The 22,883-nt window shown below is 40.5% G+C and overlaps 2 protein-coding genes across 6 annotated transcripts; one reads left to right on the plus strand and one right to left on the minus strand.

Moving 5' to 3' along the window:
• Positions 1–1,480: 1,480 nt before the first annotated feature.
• On the plus strand, positions 1,481–14,402 carry JAM2 (junctional adhesion molecule 2). The gene is made up of 9 exons (XM_054387020.1): positions 1,481–1,528; positions 5,549–5,662; positions 6,875–7,027; positions 8,712–8,917; positions 10,260–10,362; positions 12,032–12,139; positions 12,920–12,935; positions 13,807–13,840; positions 14,281–14,402. Exons 2-9 carry the CDS (start codon positions 5,587–5,589, stop codon positions 14,311–14,313), a joined length of 729 nt encoding a protein of 242 aa, XP_054242995.1. The 5' UTR covers positions 1,481–1,528; positions 5,549–5,586; the 3' UTR covers positions 14,314–14,402.
• A 1,654-nt stretch (positions 14,403–16,056) lies between these two features.
• Positions 16,057–19,876, minus strand: ATP5PF (ATP synthase peripheral stalk subunit F6). Of its 5 annotated transcripts, none has more exons than XM_054386753.1 (4): positions 19,835–19,876; positions 18,903–19,094; positions 17,783–17,907; positions 16,057–16,161 (listed from the first exon to the last, which is right to left on the minus strand). In XM_054386753.1, the coding sequence occupies exons 2-4, from the start codon at positions 19,070–19,072 to the stop codon at positions 16,133–16,135; spliced, it is 324 nt and encodes a 107-aa protein (XP_054242728.1). In that variant the 5' UTR covers positions 19,073–19,094; positions 19,835–19,876; the 3' UTR covers positions 16,057–16,132. The 5 variants fall into 5 exon arrangements, with proteins under 5 accessions (XP_054242728.1, XP_054242736.1, XP_054242720.1 ...); XM_054386761.1 differs by having other exon boundaries at positions 19,829–19,849; XM_054386745.1 differs by lacking the exon at positions 19,835–19,876 and adding an exon at positions 19,605–19,640.
• Positions 19,877–22,883: the final 3,007 nt, after the last annotated feature.

Raw genomic sequence — 22,883 nt, forward strand, 5'->3', positions numbered from 1 at the left:
AAAAAGGGCCTATAAGAAAGATGGGGACAAAGTTTTTAGTAAAGCCTGTTGTAATAGAAGCAAGGGATAATGGTTTTAAATTAAAGGAGGGAAGATTTAGCCTAGATACAAGGAAGTAGTTCTGTATTATGAAGGTGGTGAAACATTGGAACCGACTGCCCATGCTTCAAAGATTGAAGGTCAGACTGGATAGGACTTTGAGCAACTGGATCTAGCTGAAGGTGTTCCTGCTCATTGCTGGAAGGATTGGACTAGATGATCTTTAAAGGTCCTTTCAAAAGCCAATCATTCCATGATGATTCCACAATGTATGATTCCATTATACTAAGAAAACAGCATAGTAATTCAGAGTTGTGAGAACCCATAGATGACAGACCAAATGCGCTCACTAAAGTGAGAAACGAGGCATATGCCTCATGAGGTAAATGGCAAGATTGAAGCTCAGAGGAGTATGGTACAACTAGTTTCTGTCTGTTAAAAGAACATTATGCTTTTAAACAATTCATGTTTCTAAATACTGTTAATAGCAAGAGGGGCTCAGTTCTTGTTCATACCCTCTGGAACAGTCATTCAGTTGGCTGATGTAGGTAGAGAAAATGGATAACATTAGGAGTATCTATGCTGTCTTCAAAACTGGTCCTAAACCCAATGGAACTTGAGTTGCTTAGTGGACTTCTAGCCTGCCATAGAGTAATCAAAATACTGTGACCAATTCTTGGGCCATGCAGGAAGGCTTCTGAATTGTGAGGGAACGTGGTGGAGTCCTTTCCTGGATGTGAAGCAGCTCTTAAGAAAGCGTGTATAGTGAGGTGCAATAGGGGAGGAGGTAGCTGAATGGGATTTTTTTGTAGAGCTAGTGCTTATTTTGCTTGGTCTCTCTGAAATTTAAGTATTCCTGATACAAAGGATAGCAAAGATTATTTTTTTCCTCTCTATTTGGTATAAAACTATAGAAAAGTTGACTAATGTTTTCTTTCTCATTTCAACAAGAAATTGAGGTAACTAGCTATCACTGCACACTTCTTTTTAACCTGTAGAAGCTGTACATGGCATTCTTAAGTAAACGTGCTCACCTTGCATAAAGTGCAATGGAAAATACACTTACATATTAATACAAGTCACTTCAACTAGAAACAGAGACATTACGCCAGTATAAAACAACTCCTACTGTTTATATAGAATTTCTCACACATAAATGTTGTTATGATATTGTAAGAGAGATATATTACTATTTTTCACAGGTGCCAGGGCATGGAGAGGAAAGGATTAATTGTTCAAGGCCACCCACATTGTCAGCCCTGGTCTAGCTCTCAGTCCTATGCTCTCTCTAGTAGACAGTATCTTATCTGTCCAGTGTAAGAAGGTCTCAAAAATATTTCTTGTAGTTGCTGAAACACATATGAAATTGCGAGTGCTTATTGCTGAATTGTCTTTCTTTTTTCTTTTTTCTGTCCCCTTGCAGATCATAAAGTGTCTGGCATTTCCATTGAAACGGATAACAAAAATGTAAAAGCAGAGGAATTTAAGGGTACAGTATGGACATTGTTGTGATTATTTTTAATATATGAGCAATGCATGAAACCTATATATATACCGAAGCTGTTTGTGTAAGACTGTTACCCACTTTCCTGAAGGGTACTGCTCCTACTCTCTCCATTGACTCTTTGTGTAATCTTAGTGTTTCCCTGTTTTCTCCTACTTGGTTGCATGGAGTTAGACCAGATGGTCCCCAGAGGTCCCTCTCAACCTCACCTGTTCTGTGATTCTATGACTTGTTTGTCAATCCTGGTAGCTCACTTTGTAACTTCTGCCTGGTTTCCCTCCACCCAAAATGGTGGGAAGTGATAGAAAGGAGTAACATTAATTTGTCTTACAAGAAAGTGGAGTGAGTAACTATCATTTAAAAAGCTATTTTGGTCAGTAACTAAAATGGATGTTTACGTATTTATGTATGTCATCTGTGAAATCACAAATGACTTCTAGTAATGTGCTAGAGAAGTTACAGAGGCATGGAGAGAAATCTGATGTTTGCTGGGCAGATGAGAAACCGATTCTAGTAGTTTGTATGAGAGGTTTATGGGTTTGTTTGGGTTTTTGCTTTTAGTTGGAACTGAAAGAGAGGAGAATTTGGGAATTGAAAGAACTGTCTGCTGAGGTAATAATCAAATATTTTTGAGGCCTATAAAGCTCTCAGCTGGGTTCCTGTCATGTATTCTTGTCACTCTTGGGGAAGAAAAAATTGATAGTTTTAGGACTCACGACAGGCAGGAAGAAAGAAAAGCTCTTCAGGCAATGTTGGTTGATTAGGTTCTGACATGTTTTATGATATATGACTTGCATTTTGTTCTTTTGTTGTTTGTATGTTAGGGTCAGATCAGTTTAACATAGCTCAGGTGGCATCTTTTTGTGTAGCAGTGCTAAAGGGAATGGTAAGGGCTGATAGATGAAGCTATACATCTACAGTTGTAATGCCTGATCTTCACATGTGTTTTTCTTTTCTCCTCCAACTTCTATTACTGTAGAGGAGGGTGATTTGTCACTGAAACGGGCTCCCCGGGGAAGTGGTCAAGGCACTAAGGCTGTCGGAGTTCAAGGAGTGCCTAAATGATGCTGTTAGTCTTCTGATTTAATTTTAGGCAGCACTGAGAGGAGCCAGGCATTGAACTTGATGATCCTTATTGGGTCCCTTTCAACTTGAGGTATTCCATAACCAAGTGATAGCCTCCAGACCAGGCACAAATCCAATTTAAACATTGTCCAGACCTCCCCAAGATGCCCAAAGATCTTTTTCCAGGCCTGGCAGAACTTGTGCTGATGCATAGTGTCCAATGGGCATACCTTAATGCAAGCCAAGCAGAACTGCTCTGAAAAGCAGCTCCAACTCCATTAGTATGGAGAAAAAAGCAGGAGATAGGAATTATAAGGAGGGTTTTATTATGTTGTCTCTGTTCTGCATGCATTCCTGATTCTTCCATTCTATTTCCTTTCTTTGAATAGATTAGTGGGAAGGTATCAATTCTATCTTTTCTGAAATTAAAAGAAGTGGCATGCAAGACAGTGGCAGCTCATTCAAGACAGCAGTGACTTGTTCAGCTGAGAACACTTCAGCTGAGCTGCCTCTATGTCAACCTTAGTATATTAATATAGCAGCTCATGAGATCAGCCAACTGTCACAAGGTCAGTAGCAAAAGCAAGCTGAGCTTGAATGATGGGTTTTCTTTGTTAGAAGAATACAAAAACAAAATGGAAAGGAAACTTTAGCAAATCTTAAGATTCAGGAAACCTCCACCCATCCACTCAACCTGAAGTCAGGAACCCTGGGCTTCCTGAGTGCACAGTATGTTTTTCGAAGCGGCAAGTGCGTGTGTAACGTTTCTGGCAAAGAATGCTCTCCTGCTTCAATTTTTCTTTCAAGTCTGGACATTTTTTCCCCTACAAGAGATCACCAAGGCTACCAGTCTGGCCCCTTGGAAGTTTTTTGTTTCTCTGCAGAACAGACCTGGGAAATCAGACTCTAAAGAGTGAGTGTCTAGATCTCTTGGTAGCTCTTAATTGCCCTTCAGCCTTGCTTACTGAAACTGGAAATGAGTGTGCTAGTTAATGAAGATTGACTGTAAGTTTGAGCAGTGAATGTTTGTCTCCTGAAAGCTAAACACATGTTGCCAAAACTATAAAGGATTTGATCATTGATGATCTGTTCTGTATTGAAAGATGAGCAGCCTAAAGATGGCAAGATCAGAACTGAATTTCTTCTACAAAAGTTTCTGAGGGATAGTACATATTACTTTATTAATAGATTTTGAGTCAGACAGATGTGTGGTTGCCTTCTATTCTCTGATGTTTTCTCCCAATAATTCTTATTAGTAGCTTGATTTAAGAGTTATTTACTGGGAGAAAAAAAGCCAACATTATATATTTCATCCTGTGGTTCCATAGAGAATGGAACTACCAAAACACCGAGTTTTTTCCCAACAGCTTGCTTATAGAGATTGTCATGTCTTCTCTCCCTCTTTGGTTCCCTCATAATAACTGTAGGCTTGACCACAGACCACAATTACCATGGTGCAACCTATACATTAGTCATGGTGTATTCTGATGTCCTGCTGTGAAAGAGGAGAAAAGAGCAGCTGAGGTCCCAATATGACATGTTCCTCAGGAGCAGCATTTATTTTGGTTTGTTTCCTACCCTGTTATTACAACTTTAGCAATGATGAGTAACTCTTGAAATCTCAGTCTCTCTGAAATCTGGTTGGTGATGCCCACTCTGCATAAGCCAGGGAAACTTGAGTGGACATTAACCTGAAGATTTTATGAACCTTCTTTTCTGAAGAACTCAAGAGAAAGAGAGACCCACTGAGGGATGTTATGAGCAGCCTCTGCCCCCAGCAGCTCCAGGAGGCTGGGAGTTCCTCCTACCCAGCCAATGGAGCCCAGTCCAATGCAGCTGGAGACCTGAAGATTTTTGTCTCGAGCCAGTGGACACAGCTGCTACTTTCCTGTCTGCAAGTTCAACCAGTAGCAAGGCTTTGTACATGTCCAGGGATGCATGCATATGTGCGCACACCCACATATACACATACTCACAACACTAGCACTACCAGCTACAGAGACCATCACAGTAAAGGTGCTGCCTTCAACAGCCATCCCTCTCTGCTTCAGTAGCTAGCACTCCAGACATACACGTGTTGAGACCCACCAGTTGAGCACATAATCTCAACATCTGCGGCCCCTCCAACTACTGAGGCAGAGACCCTCACTGAAGTTGCCCAGAGCACTGTCCCTTCAGTTTGCCTGGAGACTAATTGTCTTTGTCATCATCTTTTTTAGTCCCAGTCTGTCATGTTTGTCTTTCTGTGTGTTTGTTGGGTTTTTTTGTTTGTTTGTTTATGTTTGGGCTTAGGGAATTTTGTTTGTTTGGGTTTTGTTGTTGTTGCTGATGTTTTTTGTTTGTTTGGTTTGGTTTTGGTTACTTTATTTGTTACCACTTCTGAACTGAAAAGGTCCTTGACCGAGAAACCTCAGTGAAGCAGATTCTTACCTTTCACATACACTTAAAATAGCCAATGTGAAATTGAAATTAAATATGTAAGTTACTTAGGAGACTATTTAACCATCTTACGGGTGTGTTTTCCGTCTGCCTTAAGTTGTGTTTTTAAACGGTTAAACTACTGATACAGAATCAGAATGGTAATTCTCAAAATATTGTTGCTACCAGGATCTGAGTCCTTTTCTAATGGTGATCTGTACACTAAAAAAAGATATTTAAACCTAAAATGAGGGTAGTAATACAGAATCTGTGCCCACCCAACATGGGAATATCTGTCCTCCACATGTGAAGTTTGATCCAAAAGCCACTAAGTATGGGAAAATTGCTAGTTTCTGTTTCTCCATTGTCTTGTGTAAATTTGGAGAAGGTAGATCTGGCCCTTGCTGACTGCTCAAATTCTTTTGAAGGGGGAATATTAATTTTATGGAGCCTGAATGTGCACCGAGCACAATGCTAAAGTCTATAATTTTCTGTTTTGCTTTTTTTTTTTTTTCTCTCTAGAGGCTATTCTTAGTTGCAAGCACAAATTTTCTAAAGCGATGAGTTTAAGAATAGAATGGAAGAAAATCCAGTCTCAAGGAGTCTCATTTGTCTATTACAATGGTGAATTTACAGGTAGAGTACTACAAACTTAGACTAATGATTTAACATGTCATTCTCTAGCATAGATACTGACTCTTGCAGAGTAATGTAGTAACATTAGGAAAGTGACTGAAAGAGAATGCTCTTAGCTCTGAACAGTTGTCCTTTTGAGGAAAAGAATTCTTCCCCATGGGGAAAAGAAATAAAATCATTAATAACATCAACAATGATTAGTTACCGTTTCAATGAAGTTAAATATAATGAAATTCAAGACTAAGAAAAATAGCACTGCACATTCTTTGACATTTTTTCCAAATTAAGCTATGTTGAGATAGCAATGCCCCAAAACTACTGCAAGCTCTGCATTTCTAGCCTACAAAAAGATTTCTCAGACCTCTGGTAGAGCTGGAGGCTTAGATATCAATAATGTAGCAAATTTTATATACATAAAATATAACTCAGCTGTATATTTTAAATAATTTGTATTTTTTTTCAGAAGAGGATTTTGTGTTTACATATTCTGAAAAGGGCTTACTTCAGCTTGATGTGTTGAAGAAAACATGGGTCTCTGGTACCTTGTACACAGTAAATGAAAGCTGAAGTAAAAAAAAAGGATGGTGATTTTCTTGGTTTGTGGAGCCTGCAATATGTTCTGGTCTTGTTGATGCAGTTGGTTTTTTTTTCCTACGTATATTTAACTTAGAGAAACACTGGAATTTGTGGTTCTGTGAGTGCATGTAACTTTAATTTCATAACAAGCTGTAGAATGAAAAAACAAACAAACAAAACCCTCATGGTAGTAAGTTTAATGGCAATATCTTTGCTAAATCCATCAATTTTTTTCTTGCTAAATTAAAATATCAACCACTTTGCTGTGGTGTCACTCACAATTCTTTCTGTGAGGCAATTAAGTTAGTGATTGCCATCCCTCTAGTAGCATTTTTTGTCACCTGACTACTGCCATACATATTTTCTTGAAACAGCTATAGAATAAAAACATTCCATCTTCCAAGCAGAAAACGTATAAAAGATGTGGTTTTTTGAACTGAGGTTTTATTTGGGCTAAATGGACAAGTAGAGGAAGGTTCTTTAGTGTCTCAGGAAAGGGATTACATATGGCTCCTTGGTTTTAGATAACTAACACTGAACAAATGAGCAATAGTTCATAAATTGTACATGATTTCAGAAGAAGCCAATGAGAGACTGTCATTTTCTATAAGCAAACCTCTCTGTTCTCTCTTTGAGGCGATCTTCGAGGCCGGGCAGAGATGCTTAATACAGGAATCCGTATTAGAAATGTGACAAGAAAGGATTCTGGGACCTACCGCTGTGAAATCAGTGCAAAGAGTGAAGAGGGACAACGCCTGGGAGAGGCTACTATTACTCTCACAGTATTGGGTACAAACTTTATTACTTGGGCTTCTCTAAAGAAACTGAATGATGTGAAGAGGTGCTCAAGGTAGAGTTGTCCATATGGTGTATGGCTGCTGCAGTTTTGGGTCTTCTTTGGGCTGAGTTTACAAACTTGTGCTCATGCTCTTCTTACACCACACGCCACAAAAGAGCTTTGCAAAATGCACACTTGCATTAGAAAGGGTTTTTTGATATAAATATGGGTTTCAGGTTTGCAGAACTTAGTCACTTAGTGGCTGAGAATCTGGAGAAGCTGATCATGGTGTTTGGCACTGGAAAAGCCAGCATCTGTCAACACTTATCAAATATTCCCAAGAAGCAGTTCATACCAATATGCTACAGTCTCCTCCTGTTTTTGGAAGCAGAAACGGCTGCAGTGTCTGTGCATTGCCAACCAGTGAGCTGGCAATCTGTGGACTTTATATACAGGAGAGGTGGTGTTTGGGGGGGTGGTGGTTCTTTGTGGCTTTCTGTTTGTTTTCTTTCCCAGCTGGGGAAAGGAGAGAAAAGAATACTAAGTACATTCTTCTTATATTGTTCCTTGTGTTTTCCCCAGTGGATGAGTGGTAAAGAATGGTAGGTTTAGTTTTCTTCTTTTCTCCCTATATAGAAAAAATAAAATATTTGCTTTTGCAGTTTCTATACAATTTTTTCTATAAAAATGATATTTAAAAATTATAAAGTCTTAAATTTCTTCATAAAGGATAATAAATTCATGAACTTCTGATTAGCTCAAACAATGAGGCAAATCCACTTATTCTTCCTTTCTTCCACTCTCTCAACAGCTTTCCTAAGTGTGACTTAATTTGAAGCTGAAATCTTAGAGCCCAAAGGAGTATGTGTGTGTTGCTTACAAGCCTTTTTGAAAGTCAGTGAAATAGTTGGCATTACACTTGTTGGTTTGGTTTTGTTTGGTTTATATTTTTGCTTTCAATTTTAAAATCACCCAAAAAAAGAGAATACTTGTTAAGGTGTCACTTGTGCTTTTAATGTTCCCTTTCATCCTTAGTTTTCATCTAGATAGTTTCAAGTTACCAAAAAAACACAAACCAAAACAAAAAAGTTAAGTTCCTTTTGGGTTTACATAATAAAAATTTGAAAAGTAGCATTCATCTTCATGGTAGAAAGAATGATCTGTTCTCCTGTGTGTGTGGAAATGTTTGGTTTTAACTGAAACACAAATTTAGTAGACAATATGTTTTGGGTCTCAACCTGGGATTTGCACAGTGCCTATGAAGATGGCCAGCCTTGGTAATTCTTTCTGACAATCATTTTTAAAACAAGTGTTGACTTCTTTCAATACAAAAAATTGAAAGAAGTCAACTGAATTGGTGGGCCACAGATTCTCTGAGTTATCCATCCCCTCTGTGAGCAGGAGGCGCCATACAAGAAACCAGACGAAACAAACTTTCTGGGTATAGATGAGAATTTATAGTTGGAGGCAGAATGACACAGTATGTGGTGGAGGAGCTTGAGATCAAGCCTCTTTCTTCCATTTTTAGCAACTCATAAATTTTACTGAGCTCTCCAGCAGCAGGACTCTGCCTTCAACTCCTTCTCAAGCACCTCATTCCATTAATGTGGTAGTCTCTAAGCATGTGCTCACCTCCTCACCTGTGACTGTCAAACTGTTGTCATATACTGTAACAACTGCAATTTCATTGTCCAGTTGCTCCAACTACTCCAATATGTGAGGTACCCAGCTCTGCAATGACAGGAACAGTTGTGGAACTGAGCTGTAAGGAGACTGAAGGGTCTCCTCCATCCGAATACCAGTGGTACAAGAATGGTGTTGCCTTGCTGGAAAAGACAGGAACAGGCAGTGCTAGAGCAGCAAACATAACTTACACCATGAATAAAAAGTCTGGCACTCTGGTAAGTGTAATCAACAACTCTGTCATAATCAGCTATCAAGAAAACCTAATTTACTGCTTGATACCATGATGCACAGGTTTCTTAATTCAAAAATGCACAAAGCCTTTGTTGGAAATCGATGTCATGCTGAAATATGTGCTAACAAACATAGAAGATGGTTTCTGCCTCAGATCAATGATAAGCAATAGCCACTGAGTGATACAAATTGGGTGAGTTGCAAGGCTGCAGTAATGGTAAATAAGAAGAATCTAGAAAATATGTGAGAAATTTCACCTTTGCTAACTGGTGTCAGGTGAGAATTATTTCTCAGTACATTAACGGAGTGCCTTTAAAATGTGAAATGGCAGCCACTTCAGTGGAAGTGCAGCACTAAGGGCAATCCAGTGGCATTTACAAGTTCCAGTCCAGTGTTTGTGAGGTCAGTGGGAATGAATCAAGGCTGAAAGTAAGCATAGTAGCTTTTTTGGTTTAGTTTGTTTTGCATTCCTGTGTGACCTGCCCTAGGTGATCCTGCTTTGGCAAAGGGGTTGGACTTGATGATCTCTGGAGGTCCATTCCAACCCCTAACATTCTGTGATTCTGTCCATCTCTTTCTCCTTCTTTCCCTGTTAGCTGGTCCTTCAAAAAAAGTTGATACATACTACTTGCAGTGCATTGGCAGCTGAGATTTTTCAGAAATAAAGAGTTGGTTTAGGAACAGTCTACACTTGTGCACGATCAAGCATGGAAACTGAAATGTGATTAAGTATTCAGAGGTGTGGTGACTCTTTCAGCACACTGTGAAAATTAGGTGAACTACTCAAAATTACTGATTACTTCCAATTCAATCTTAATTTTAAAGTATGGGTTATAATAAAGGAAAAAAGTTTACAAGTCTAATGATTTTAAAAAATAAATACTTAAACTGACATGAGGTTAGTCTCTGCCTATCTGTGGCTTCCTCATTTTTATGTTTACAGTAATAGTATTTGATAAATAATGCAGTTTAGCATTCCTCCTTGGCTGAGGTTAAGGACCAGGGAATATGACTAGGGAGCTGAATTATGAGGTGAACTGGAGTGGAATTTGTCACTTTCTTTCAGGGCTTTTAGGTTTTAAAAAAAAACAACACAAACAACAACAAAACAAAACACACAAAAACCCCAAGACCAACCAAAAAAACACCAAACAACACAACGAGCCAAACAAATAAGAAACCAAACAACAACTACAAAACAAATAACAACAAAAAAAACCTACCAAAACAAACCCACAATGTCAAAATATGTATCCTGCAGGAAATTCTGATTTTTCTTTTTTTTTTTTCCCATTCTGATAATAATTTTGGCCTCCTTCTTAACAGCTGTTTAACACAGTTACAAAGAATGACACAGGAGAGTATTTCTGTGAAGCCTTCAATGGGATTGGATTATCTCAGAAATGCTCAGTGAAGCGAATGCAAGTTGGTATGTGTCAAAGAAAAGAAGGGCAGAAAATAGTCTTGCAATGGGAGTTACTTTATTGCATGATGCAACTGAGATGCTAAGACCAGACTGAATTACATCTTTTGTTTGACTATGGCACTTGGGGGAGGGTATTAATAATGAGAGTTACTTATATGTATGTTGCTGTGACTACTTGAAAGCATTCATTTCTTACAGCATAAACCTATCTCATCTTAGCTCTTAGGTTGCTAAATACTGAACTTCAGAGAACAGCAGTATCCATGTGAGAACCTTAAGATTTCAGAATGCTTTTGTGGAAGGTATACAGGATGATGTGCCAGTCCACTGGGTTATTTTCCTTATGAAAAGCCTTCCTTTTGAGATGCATTCATGTGAGATCTTAAAAGTAACAGATCAGAAATTCAACTGAATGACTCATTTATATCTGCCAGAGGAACACTGAAGAAGTCAGTGTATCTTAAATAAACAAAGAAATAAATACATCTTGCTGCCTCTTTTCTACTTGCACAGCATAGGTGGAGTGTAATGTGTTAACTAATAAAGAATTCAGCAAAGGCTGGGGTGGCAGTCTATAATAACCCAAAATGTATGAATGTTTGTGCAAAATATAAAACTAGCTCTTGGACATGTGATAGGAAAGCAGATGGTGTCAAATCCTAACAAATCTGCACAGAAATTAGTGTCCAAGTATTTCATAAAGCAATTGTCTGGTGCTTTCTCAGAAGTTAGCTGAAAGTCATTGTGGGATGGTTTTAAATGCATTCTTGGCTGATTATGAGCAAGCATTCCATGGGCTACCAAGGTGGAATCCCTCTGTTGGGAAAACACTCACCAAAGTCTGAAACTGCTGTCAACCGATGCATTAAAAATTATAGGTTTGGGAGTAAAATTTCCAACCATGTATTAATGTATGCTTGGAGTCAGGATCCAAATAAGCAGTTAAACATTTTCATTAGTTTTTGTTATATGTCTTTCTTCTTGTTGGTTTTGTTTTGCCTAAAATGGATGATTCTCCGAGGCTCTTGGTGATTGTATCAGGAAATGGACATGAATCATCACCTTCAGAATAAAAATGGCTAGATGTTTCAATAGCCCAGTGCAGAATTTAACCTCAGACATCTGGGATAAAATATTTGTTGGCCTTTGTCGTGCTGAATTTTAAAAGCCACGCTGTTTAAAATAAGAAAGCATTGAATTTTAAATAACTCCCCTTCTTCAGGACTGGGGACCTGACATTGCCATCAGCTATGCCAGTTATTTTAGGCAGACTAACTATAGGAAAACGCTTGTTTTAAGACTTCTAAAGATTTCAAGATTTTTTTTTTCCCTTAGAGACATATGACTTGACTAATACTTATTTGGGATAGATACAATGAGGAGCATGTACCCCTTGACTCTTATTCTTCCTTTACTTTTGACCCCAACTAAGCAGTTGAAGTGTATTGAGTGCTGCTGTTAATGTGGCTGTGATACAGTACTGCTTTTGGACTGCTTATCCATATCTAAGGGTTAGTTATTAACTTAGGCATCTTGGGCAAAAGACCACCTATAGATACAAAAGATATTTGTCCTAATGTTACAGTGGTGGTTAAAACCATCACACCTAATTAGGGAAAAATCCAGCAAACGGTAATTATTACAGCATTTAACTTCTCTTTTATAATTACAGATGATCTTAATATAAGTGGCATCATCATTGCTGTAGTAGTTGTGGCTCTGGTAATGGCACTCTGTGGCCTTGGAGTATTTTATGCCCAAAAAAAGGGCTATTTTGCAAGTAAGTAACATTAAATCACGCTTTCTTTTTGTAAAAAAAAAAAAAAAAAAAAAAAAAAAAAGTCTGCTCCTCTGCTGACCAGAACATCTCCTTTTCATGAAGGCTCTAAGTCCATGATATTTAAGCTAATGACCATTCCAACAGCAACCTCTCTGTGCAGAAATTTTTATTCTGCCAACTTCTGCTGCAAAAGATGCTTTGTGAATGGCATAGTGACATTTGTGCAATTGCATACGGCTACCAAACAGCAGTCAAGGGAAAGCAACGAGGCATCCCTGGTTCATGGAGCCTCTCTGCTCTGGTTTTGAGAGGAAATGGCAAAGAAAGTCAGCATAAAAACAAGCGATGGAAGTTTGCTTTTAGTCTGAAAGGTTTGAGCTGCGGAGTTCCGATATGGGGAAACTAAATTCACAGGCTCCCTCTTCTGGGTCGTGGAGAAAACGCTTTTAAGGATTGCTGCAAAATGCTTGACACCAAGCACACGTCTTCATAGTGTTTACACTAGTCCCTGTAAAGCTCAGAACAGCAAGGGATGCCAAACGTCTCAGAAGGTCTGATGCCTGAAAGTAACTGGCTAACGGAGCTGCTGCTAGAGTTCACGTTCACTTGGCAGTTTGTCTCTTTGTTTGTAAACTCACTACACCAAAAAGAGATATTTTGTTCAGAAACTCCCTCTAGAAACTGAATTGCAGAATAATCTATCCATAACTATTTCAAAGAGCTTTGTATAAGCTAAGGAAACTTCTTGTGCTAATTATTGTAATTTTTTTTCTTTTTCAGAGGAAAGCTCTTCCCAGTAAGTATCTAGATGCAAGTAGTACACAAATCACTGCAAACTTCATTTACACTTCAGGTGATTTAGTGACTGTGAGGATTGCCCCAAGGCCTTTTTCACATAATTCTTTTTTGAACACCAAAATAAACCTGACCCTACACACTAGCGTGTTCCCTTTTTAGAACCAGTGTGCTGTTCAGAAAATGAATTAAGCATTATTACAGTGATAAGTGTGTAGAGAAGTATCTTTTTACATAGTTACAGTTTTGTTTCTTCCTCAAACTAGACAAGAGATGATCATTAACCAAATTGAACTGTCTGACTCATATCAATGTCTACAGATTATTTCAGGAAACGTTTTGTAAAAATATCTCGAGTGGAAACTTTCTGAGGGTGTCTGGTCTACCCCTTTGATACTTCATCCTCTTACATTTCTTAGTAGCAAGTCAGAATTCCTTAAGCTATTTCGGTGCTCTCACACAAGGCTAAAATTATGTGCTTCATCAGAGGCTGGCTTCCAATTTTTTTTTCTTTTTGAAAGTTTATCTTAGTACTTCTAGGTACTGGCAAGGTAAAAAGGAAAAAAAAATTATGTCCTAGAGAGAAATACAAGTAATACTTTAAAATACTGTGTGATTTGTACTGGTCATATAGCACAACTCTCCAATTGTGCTTGAAAAGACAAGCTAGGGAAGGTAATTTGACAGCAGTTCATGACACAATGATAACTAAAAACATTCAACAGATCTGATATTGTAACTTTAACAGAGGAAAAAAAACCCTAAGGATTGCTGCAAATTGGGAATATTCATTCATAAGTAAGATTCTCAAAGGGTTAAAACACCAGAAGTGCCATTGTCTAACCTATGTTTTTTCTCTGGTCTGTTAACAGAAAGACGAACAACTATCAATCTTCTAGTGAAAAGGCAAGTTATTTTGCATTCAGTAGTGTATAAAAGTTTTAGATGTCTTCAAAATTCCCTAGATCTGTGGTGTTAATGCACATGTACACACCCACTCCCACACCTGCCCACACAGATGGCACCAATACCTGGAGATACCTTACCTGTTTGCATTTATAGCAAACTCTGAAGAGCTGTAGTATCTGCCTATCAATATTAATTGCTTATGAATTAGATGCTCAACAGAGCTGTTTGATGGTTGTTTTTCAACAGCTTATTACTTCTATTCCACATAGCACTGCATCTTGTAACGTCCCTTTACAGAAAATAATGTAACTAACAGTGTTTCAGGCATGCAGCTTTTCAATCTCGATGTCTTTGAGTCTTCAGAAATGTAAACTAAATGTTACTCTGGTTAAAAATCTTTGAACTATTACTTACATAACCTTGTTTGCTTCATTTAGGATTTCAAGCATACCAAGTCCTTTGTTATTTAGAAGATTTCAGCCTCTGTGAGGGACATCAAATGACTACTTGTTATACAAAAGTATCAAAGGGACCTTTTGACCTCTACTCTGTAAATATTGTTTACATGTACTACATGCTGAAAATGGAAACTGCCAGTGTTTAGATCCAGTCAACCTGTCTGTGATTGCTTAAAAAAAAAAAAAACAACAAAAAAACCCACAAACCCCAAAACTTAAAAGATAGAACTGAATACAATTTGCATGAAGACTTCTCATTTTGTTCATGGTGTCCTGACAGACAAGCTCAATATGAGCAAACACTGTGCTGCAGCAATAAAGAAAGCCAGTTGGATTCTGAGTTGCACCAAGGGCATCACCAGTAGATAAAATAATTATCCCATTCTACCTGGAATACTGTGTTCAGTTTTAGTCCTTGCTATTGAAAAAAAAAAAAATTAAAAAAAACGCAGACAGGCTGAAGAGGGTCCAGAGACGGCCCACAAAGATAACCGAAGGTGTAGGTTATGTGCCATACAAGGAAGAACTGAGAGAATTATGTATATTCAGCCTTGAGAAAAGAAAGCTTAGGAGAGACCTTGTCACTATGTCCCAGTATTTAAAAAAAGATGGGAGACTCCCTTTTTACAAGGAATCACAAGGAAAAGACAAAGAATAATGAGTACAAGTTATTCCTGGGGAGATTCCAATTAGACACAAGTGAAAATTTTTCACAATGAGAAAAATCAGCCATTAATCTCCCTAGGGAAGCGGTGGATTCCCCAACATTGGACAATTTCAAGATTCAGCTGGAGAGGGTGCTGGACCACCTTACCTATCTATACTATGCTTTTCCCAAGAAAGGTTGGACTAGATAATCCTAGAGATCCTTCCAACCTGGTATTCAGTGACTCTGTGATTCTATGTACACATGCAGCCATGTGGGATTCACGCTTACACCTTGGAACAATCTACTCAAATAACTTTCATAGGTGACCTTGCTATCACTACTTCCACTACCTCCATCTCCACTACTGTCAGGGGCTCAAGCTCTCCTGCAATTGTGACTTACTAGTACCTTGACACTGTATTAGATTTGCCAAAGTCATCTATAAGTGCGTAAGTAGTCGTGCAGCCTTAAACTCACTATCCTGACAAAATAAAGCTTCCTGTAATTGAGTCTCAAACAGTGTCTTCTTGTCCAATAGAAAAAGGCCACAGCTTCTCTTCCAGAAGGAAGTTTCTCTCTATAGACTGCATGTGTAATTTTATTCTGGGAAAAAAAAATAAAAATCACATTAATACAAGTCTAGCTGTAGTATCTGGACCCTAACTGTTGAAGGGTTCCAAATAAATACTTCCTCAGAACCTGAAGTCTTTGTGTCAACCTCATTAACATGTTTCAGTTGCTTCTGTAATAGTCACATTTCATCACTTGTGTGTTTATAGATGCAGTATAAAATTAGTATTTTGTGTCTGTGCAGGTCCATCACTACCGTAGGGCTGTGCTACAGATTGAGGCTTCCTGGTTTTTTTTCCTGCAGAAGCTTTTTTGATGTGACAAAACTCAGAAAACACAAGTTGTTCCTTGTTGGTGTATCATTATGAGCATTTGAACTTCTCTGTACTAAAATGTGGCTTGGTGATAGAGTTCTGCAGTTAACACTGCAAAACACTAGTCAGATTAACTCAGTCACTTTAAGGGTTGATGATCATAGCTGACTATGCTCGCCATACAGATAAGGACATAGACCTCTGAAGTCAAACAAACTGCATTTATTAAGTTACAGCTGGTGCCATGTTCGGCAACTCCATTGATATACACTGCCTTTTGGTACACAACTTGCAGATATCACTTGGGAGTCTCCTCAAAGTTGGGCTCTGAAGGAGGAAGGGGAGAGAGAAAAAGGTCATATTAGTCTTTTTATTCCTGCCTCAAATGCCACAATTCATCTGTTATTCAAAGAAAACAAAGTTGACACGCTAAAGCAAGCTCACTCCAATGTACATTGGAGTCTACCCCACCACTTTGTGCCAGGGTATGACTGAAAGTGGGCAGCACTAAATAATGAATTACACTGGAGTTGTCTTTTCCACCTTAGAGGAGTTATACATGAGGATTAAAATAGACATGCACATTACTAACACTCTGCCGAAACAACTTTTAGCCACACAGTATATCCAATGATCACAAACCCCTTGTTTCATTACGAAAAAAAATCCTAAGCTTTAATACATATTGCTTTACCTATTATACAGAAATAAAACCAAATCTAAAGAAAATGCATGCCTAAAACTGGGGAGGAAAAAAAAAGATACTCTCTTTTATCTGCACCAGTAACAATCTGATCCCAAACTCTTGCTTAATCCAACTGAAATTCCACTATGTTTTTAGGTGTGTTTCTAGTCTAAATCAGACTTTTCAGTTAGTCTGATCAGAATGGTGAGTTGACTTTAGCTGACTGGCAGATGCCCACCAAGCCATGTGCTCTCTTAGTCTTTCCCTCCCTCTGTCCAGAGGAGGGCTGCGAACTGCATTTCTCACCCTTTAAGTAGGCTGACACTGAAGGCACCACCAGCATCACTAACTGGCTCAGCTGCATCCTGCAGATGGAACTGGTTCCATCCAATGTGTGGATACCTGCTGCCCTCTCCTGATAAAGAGGCCCCCCCTGCAGCCCATCACTGCCAAAACCACATAAACCAAATACACCAGCATGTTCAAAATACTGCTAAATCCCAGCTACCAACTGCTTAGAGTTTCTAAGACCACTTGCTCCCTGCAAAACCCGACCGAGTTAAAACTGCTTATGAGCAAAGAAGACAGAGCTGTACCTATGTAAGCAAGCAAAAGAAATAAAGAATTCTAGAAATTATCCTGTTTGTAAAACAGTTAAGTGGCCTTTATGTCCTAAGGCTGACAGAGGACATGCATTTTCTTTGAATTTCTGAGAGATCATAATGAGCATTCTTTTTTCATAATCAATCTGGGTAACATGAAAACGTTAACAAAAAGTCACATCTAAATAAGAAGAAATAAGTTTAATATAATTTAGCCACATAGTTAGCTTATATGTTCATTTTCAGTAATCACATTTCCAGATAAGCATACAAAATTTACAAATTGGATGACATAAACAAATGGTTTTCAAGTTACAGTCTGCTGACCACTTTGGGAGGCTGACGAAAAAAAGCCTGGGGCCTATTGGTTTGGGTCATTTCTACATTTGTATTTGGGTTATTTCTTCAGGATCTGTGAAGGGTAAGCCTGATAGGACTGCAAGTTTTGTTAGGCATCAGCATAAACTAGTCCACATCTCTACTGGAAAAGGCAAATATCAAAACAAAGGAGTCAAATGGAATAAGATGTGAACTGTACAACAAGAAGGAGATTCACTGAGGAAACCTCAAATTAATGGTCCAAATTAAAACTAAATGGGAATTAAGAAAAACAGTCAGTTCTTACTTGCAATTAAAAAATTCAACAAGATTGTTAACTCACCCTCAAATTTGAAATCTGGAAATTTGGTTAGATCTCCCTCACCATAGGCCCGCTGAAGTCTAGCAAGAGATTCATTCATGTCTTTCTGAAATTCAGGGCCTGCATCAACAGGACCTCCAGTTTGCCTAAGAAAAACATGAAAAGTTCTGATCAACAACGGAGTTTTGAAATTTCATGTGGAAGTTCTACATTTTCATGGCTATTTATGAATTAAAAATCTTTTTGACAACCAACCACAGTGAACTATTTAAATGACAAACTTTTGGGCATACTTATTCTCAGGTTCTCAGGGCAAAGCACAGGCTCTCTCCTACCAATGATGAAAATCCAAGCTACAGAGGTAGCCTTTCAAGACATAAACTCAAACCAAGTATTTGGGCTTTCAAGACTCTTAGGATCACTTGTTGCAGGTGTGACTTTGTAATAAAACTGTGACTTGTAACTGCTGTTTCCCAAGTAGTGATCTGGGTTACAGAAGCCTAACTGTTCTTGCAAAGAAATAAATACTAAACAAGCAAAAATCCCAAGAGACAGGGAAACTTGCATTCAAATACATTCAGACAGGGAATTTCTTGGGATACAAATCTAAAAATAGTTAAAATAATAACCGTGGAATATGAACGCTCAGCTGTACCACCACAGGTATCACTTATGATAGGTAAAGCCACCAAAACCACACCTTCTTTCACAGTCTAGTTTTTTTAGTATGGAAACACACATCTTCCTCTAGAAGAACTAGAAGTGGCTTATTTCCTCTCCTAGAATAATTACTGTAGTTTTGGTTGTTGGTTCCCCACTCCCCCCCCCATTTACACAGCGCATAGATGGGTAAAAATTAACACACTGGTATGGTCACACAACGTGGAAAAAAAATTCATTGAATGCCTTAACTCCCCCAGAAGTCATTAGCTTTACTTTTTCTGTTTTTAAAGAGAAAATGGTCATTTTCTGTTAGGTATGCAAGAAAAAGCCTTCTCACTTGTGACACTATCAATAAGTTTGCAGGAAAACATCCCTTGAGTATTTAGACCAACTTACAAAGTCAGTGCATTTTAGCATTTGTCAGAATCTGTATTTCCCCTCTTTTGCAGCTAATCTTGAAGTTATTTTCTTTACTTACTTGCTCTTTGTGTTGTACTCTCTGATCTTGTCCAAAAAGAGCTTCTGAACTGGATCAAGCTCTTTTGTCTTATTAAAGACAATAGCAGAAAGCCCTATGTTTCTGCGCAAGTGAATGGAAACAGCAGTGCGAAAAATGGAAGAAAGTCGCAGAATCTGATGCAGAATCATGATGACACTAACGTTTTAGCTACTGAAAAAGAAAAAAAACAGAAAACCAAACATAGAACCAGTTAGCTCTTTCTGCAATGTAAGCGCATAAAGCAGCAAAAAAGTTCGCTCAGAAGTGAGCATTAAACCAGAAAGAATATTTAACACAGCACACAGTTAACAGGGTGAAATCTCGAGCGGCCTCTGAACCCAAAGAACGATGCCAGAACATCCCCCATTCAAGTTGTGCACTGAAACCGACTTTGCTCGCACCTCCACCGAAACGAACAAGTAATTTCATGTTTTGTCTCGTTTAAAGAAAAAGTAAGCATTTTAACCCAGCACCACCCTTTATCGACTCCACCACTCCCCACGACTCTTCACCCGCGCCGGGCACCCTCCACAGGCGGTGGAGTCGGGAGATACTATTAGCACTGACCCAGCCGCTTCAGCCACGAACTGGCGGAAGCGGAGAAGTCCCCAGCACCTACCAGTGCCGCGGGAGAAATACTACGGGAGCACCACGAAACCACCCCGGCCCAGCTCCAGTCACCTTGGGAGACTCGCTGCCACCGCCACCCCGTCTCCGCCCCACCCCTCCCTCCGCGCAACGCACGCCGGGAAATCCGCGCGACGCGGTGCAGCTACAGCCCTGAGCCCCGCCGCCGCGCACACGAGGTCCCCGGGGCGGTGGTGGCCGCGCTCTCCCCACCACATAACGCTGCTGAGGTGCGGCTGGGAGATGAGAAGGAGCAAAAAGAAACACCAACCCCCTACCCTCACCACGGGAAGTGGGCGATATCCTTCCGGATGACAGGAAACGGTTCGGAGTGACAGGCGCCGCTAGCCCCGCCCTGCCTGCGGATTGGCGGCGCGCGAGGGCCGCCGGGAGCTGTAGTTCCCCCACGGGCGCGGGGGGTGGCGGTGTCGGCGCGCGCCCTCCCCGGCTGGGCCCGCGCTGCGCCGCGCTGCCCAATCCCGAGCGCGCGACGGCCTCCTCTGGGCGGCGGCGGCGGGACTCTGGGGAGCCTCGAGGGCCGCGGCTGGCGGGAGGTATCGTGTGGCCGCTCCGCTTGGGGTCGGCGCGGCGGACAGCGGCGGCGGGTGAGTGCGGCGCGGCCTGGCGGCCCGGCCCGTGTTTTGTTTCCGTTTCTCCCCGGCGCCGGGAGTCTCATTTCCGTTTCGGGTTCAAACAACGACGAGGCGCCACGGGAGGAGGAGGGGGAAAGCGGGCGGGGTGGCGGGGGAAAGAACCGGGGCCTGCGAGGAGGAGCGGTCTCGCTCGGCGGCGGGTCTGCGCCGGCCTGGTTTGCGGCTCCGCATGCCGCCCGCGTGGGGGCCTGTAGCAGCGGCCCCGCGGCCGGAGGAGCGGGCTGGGGCGCCGCATTTCGACGGGCCTCGGCGCCTTCGGGTCAGGTCGCCGCCCGCCGTCCAGGCACCCTGCGAACGGGAAATGGAGTCGGCGACTGTGGCGGGACGCGGGGAAGGGCTCCTTGGGCAGCGCAGCGGACCTAGCGCGCGGGGGGAGGAGGGTGAAGTCTTCCCCCTGCAAGTCCTGTGGTTGTGGCTGGGGTCGAGTCTTGCAACCCGGAGTTCTCCGCGGGACTGGGAAAGTTTTCTCCATTTGTAAAAACTAATTTTGCTTGAAAGCATAAAAGGGTATTTGGCATCTCGCGTAGTTTGCTTCATGGTGCTCGGCCAGGTACGTGCTGCACAACCGCTTCTCCGAGTTCAGATTTTCTGACTGTTGCTATGAAAGGAAAACACTCGAAATCTGGTATGATTCCACGGCGTTTAGTGGCCTGCTAGCTTTGTCTTAAATCCCAACTGCATGATAACTTCTAAAAGCTGATATGTAAGGTTATCTGTAGGGTTGTCTGTATGGGAGTTACCAATTCGATTTACAAGAGGGATGGGTAGTACCCAATGTTTCACAAACAACTGAACCACCAGAGCATCTCGGGAGCACAAATACCTCTAGAGATCGTGCTTCAGTTTCACTTGATAATGCATGCGGGCATTAGTTGCCTCCAACTTAGTAATTGCTTGGTAGAATAACAAATGCTGATTCTAGTAGTAGAGTTTACGCCCCCATCATGATGGGCTTGTTACTTGCGTAATTTCTTGTGTTTCGGTGTGTATGTAGATGTGTCCTGAAGGGTCAAACCCTGGCCCTAACCCAGACAATGGGTTAAGCACCTGTGAATGTGCAAGCCTGGACACTTCCTGAGGTCCACATGGTCCAGGCAAATGTATAGCACGTGTAATTAACCTTGTGAGCACCTGTGAATGTGCAAACCTGGACACATCCTGGAGTGTGGGTGGTCCAGATAAATATGTAACATGCATAATTAACTTTGTAACACACCTGTGAAGTGTGTGTGCCCCTGGACCTGTTGGGATATGCCCCATCCTATAGGTTCAGTTATCAGGTTTCTCTGTTACTAAAGGGCTTGCTACTGTTCTTGAAACAGTATTTAAACCAACCAAGAAGGTAGGCAATTTGCATTGTTGCGCAGAAAGCAGCAAGAGCCAAACGCAGCTGAAGAGCCTGCCCTAGCAAGTCAGCTACATCTGGGCCTCACATCTGGACCAAGGCAGAAAGGGGAAAAGCTCCAAAGAGAACTGATTCCCAGAAGAGCCACAGAAAGGCTACAGCCCGGTGATGGAGCGCACATGAGAGAGAGGCCCCCTAAATCTCCAAGCCAAGAGCTGCTCGAATTATAGTTGCAGCATTTGGGAAGGTACCAGACAGAGGAGCAAGTTGTGAGTACCTGGCTAATCTGCTACAGAATCTCGTTTGTGGGAAACTGCAGATCGTAGCACATTTATTTCCAATTTGGAATGCTGTATTGGAAATTCTTAAATTTGTGCTTAAATCGTTTAACTGTCTTCATATGTGAAATGTAATACCCACAACTGAATCATAGAACTTGTAAATATATTTTGTAAATAAGTTATGGCAGTGTTTGAAGATACTTCTGCCAGGAAATATTAAAATTTAAAATACACATTTTATTACAAGATCTTAAAAAAAGGAGTTTTGCCCTGATTGCACGTGCCAAACTGTAAAAGATACTGGTATAGTACTGGACTGTTGTGTAGGGGTCAAAAGACCCTGTTGACAGGTACCTACCTTCTCTTTCATTAGGTGGAGATCTGTGTCAGGTATTATTCCAACGTATTCTTTCTTGGATAACAGCTACATCTAAGGCTTTTTAGGTTGAAAGAAAAATAAAAGCAAGCACAAATGAATAGGCTGTGACTTCTACAAAATAAAGTACTTTTATATGTTCCTTCAAACAAATGTTACTGCTGTTGTATTCCTGACAGACTGATCCTCCTAACAGGCCAAGCTATTTGAGTTCTCTTGTTTTTCCATAGCGTTCAGGGAGGGCTCAGGAACCTTAGTCCTGTCTTAATCTATGTACACTTTAGATATCTGCATCAACCTGTAGAAACAAATTTTGCTAGACTTCATGTGAAATGTTTCTGTCAGGAATCTCTCGTATTCTAGCACAGGAAAAAGTAATCTTCCCCACTAGGTTTCTCTGAATTTTTAATGACTTTGCATGTTTTCATAGTGTTATTCTTCCATTTTCCACTCATCATCTGCCATTTCTGGCATCTATGCTCAATGAAACCATCTTTCTTCCTCCTTGTTTACGGTCTGTGCCTGTACTCCTTCCTCTGACTTCCCCAGGGTAACTAGAAATGTAGTCCAGCCTGCAAGATACAAACTGCCTTTGAAGAGTGGGCAAACAGTTATTTGTCCAGCTGCCAATCTGGAGTCCAATCCATAGGGATTTCAAAATGTCATGCCTAATTCTAT

This window comes from Indicator indicator, chromosome 1, assembly GCF_027791375.1.
Source record: "Indicator indicator isolate 239-I01 chromosome 1, UM_Iind_1.1, whole genome shotgun sequence".
Classification (NCBI taxonomy): domain Eukaryota; kingdom Metazoa; phylum Chordata; class Aves; order Piciformes; family Indicatoridae; genus Indicator; species Indicator indicator.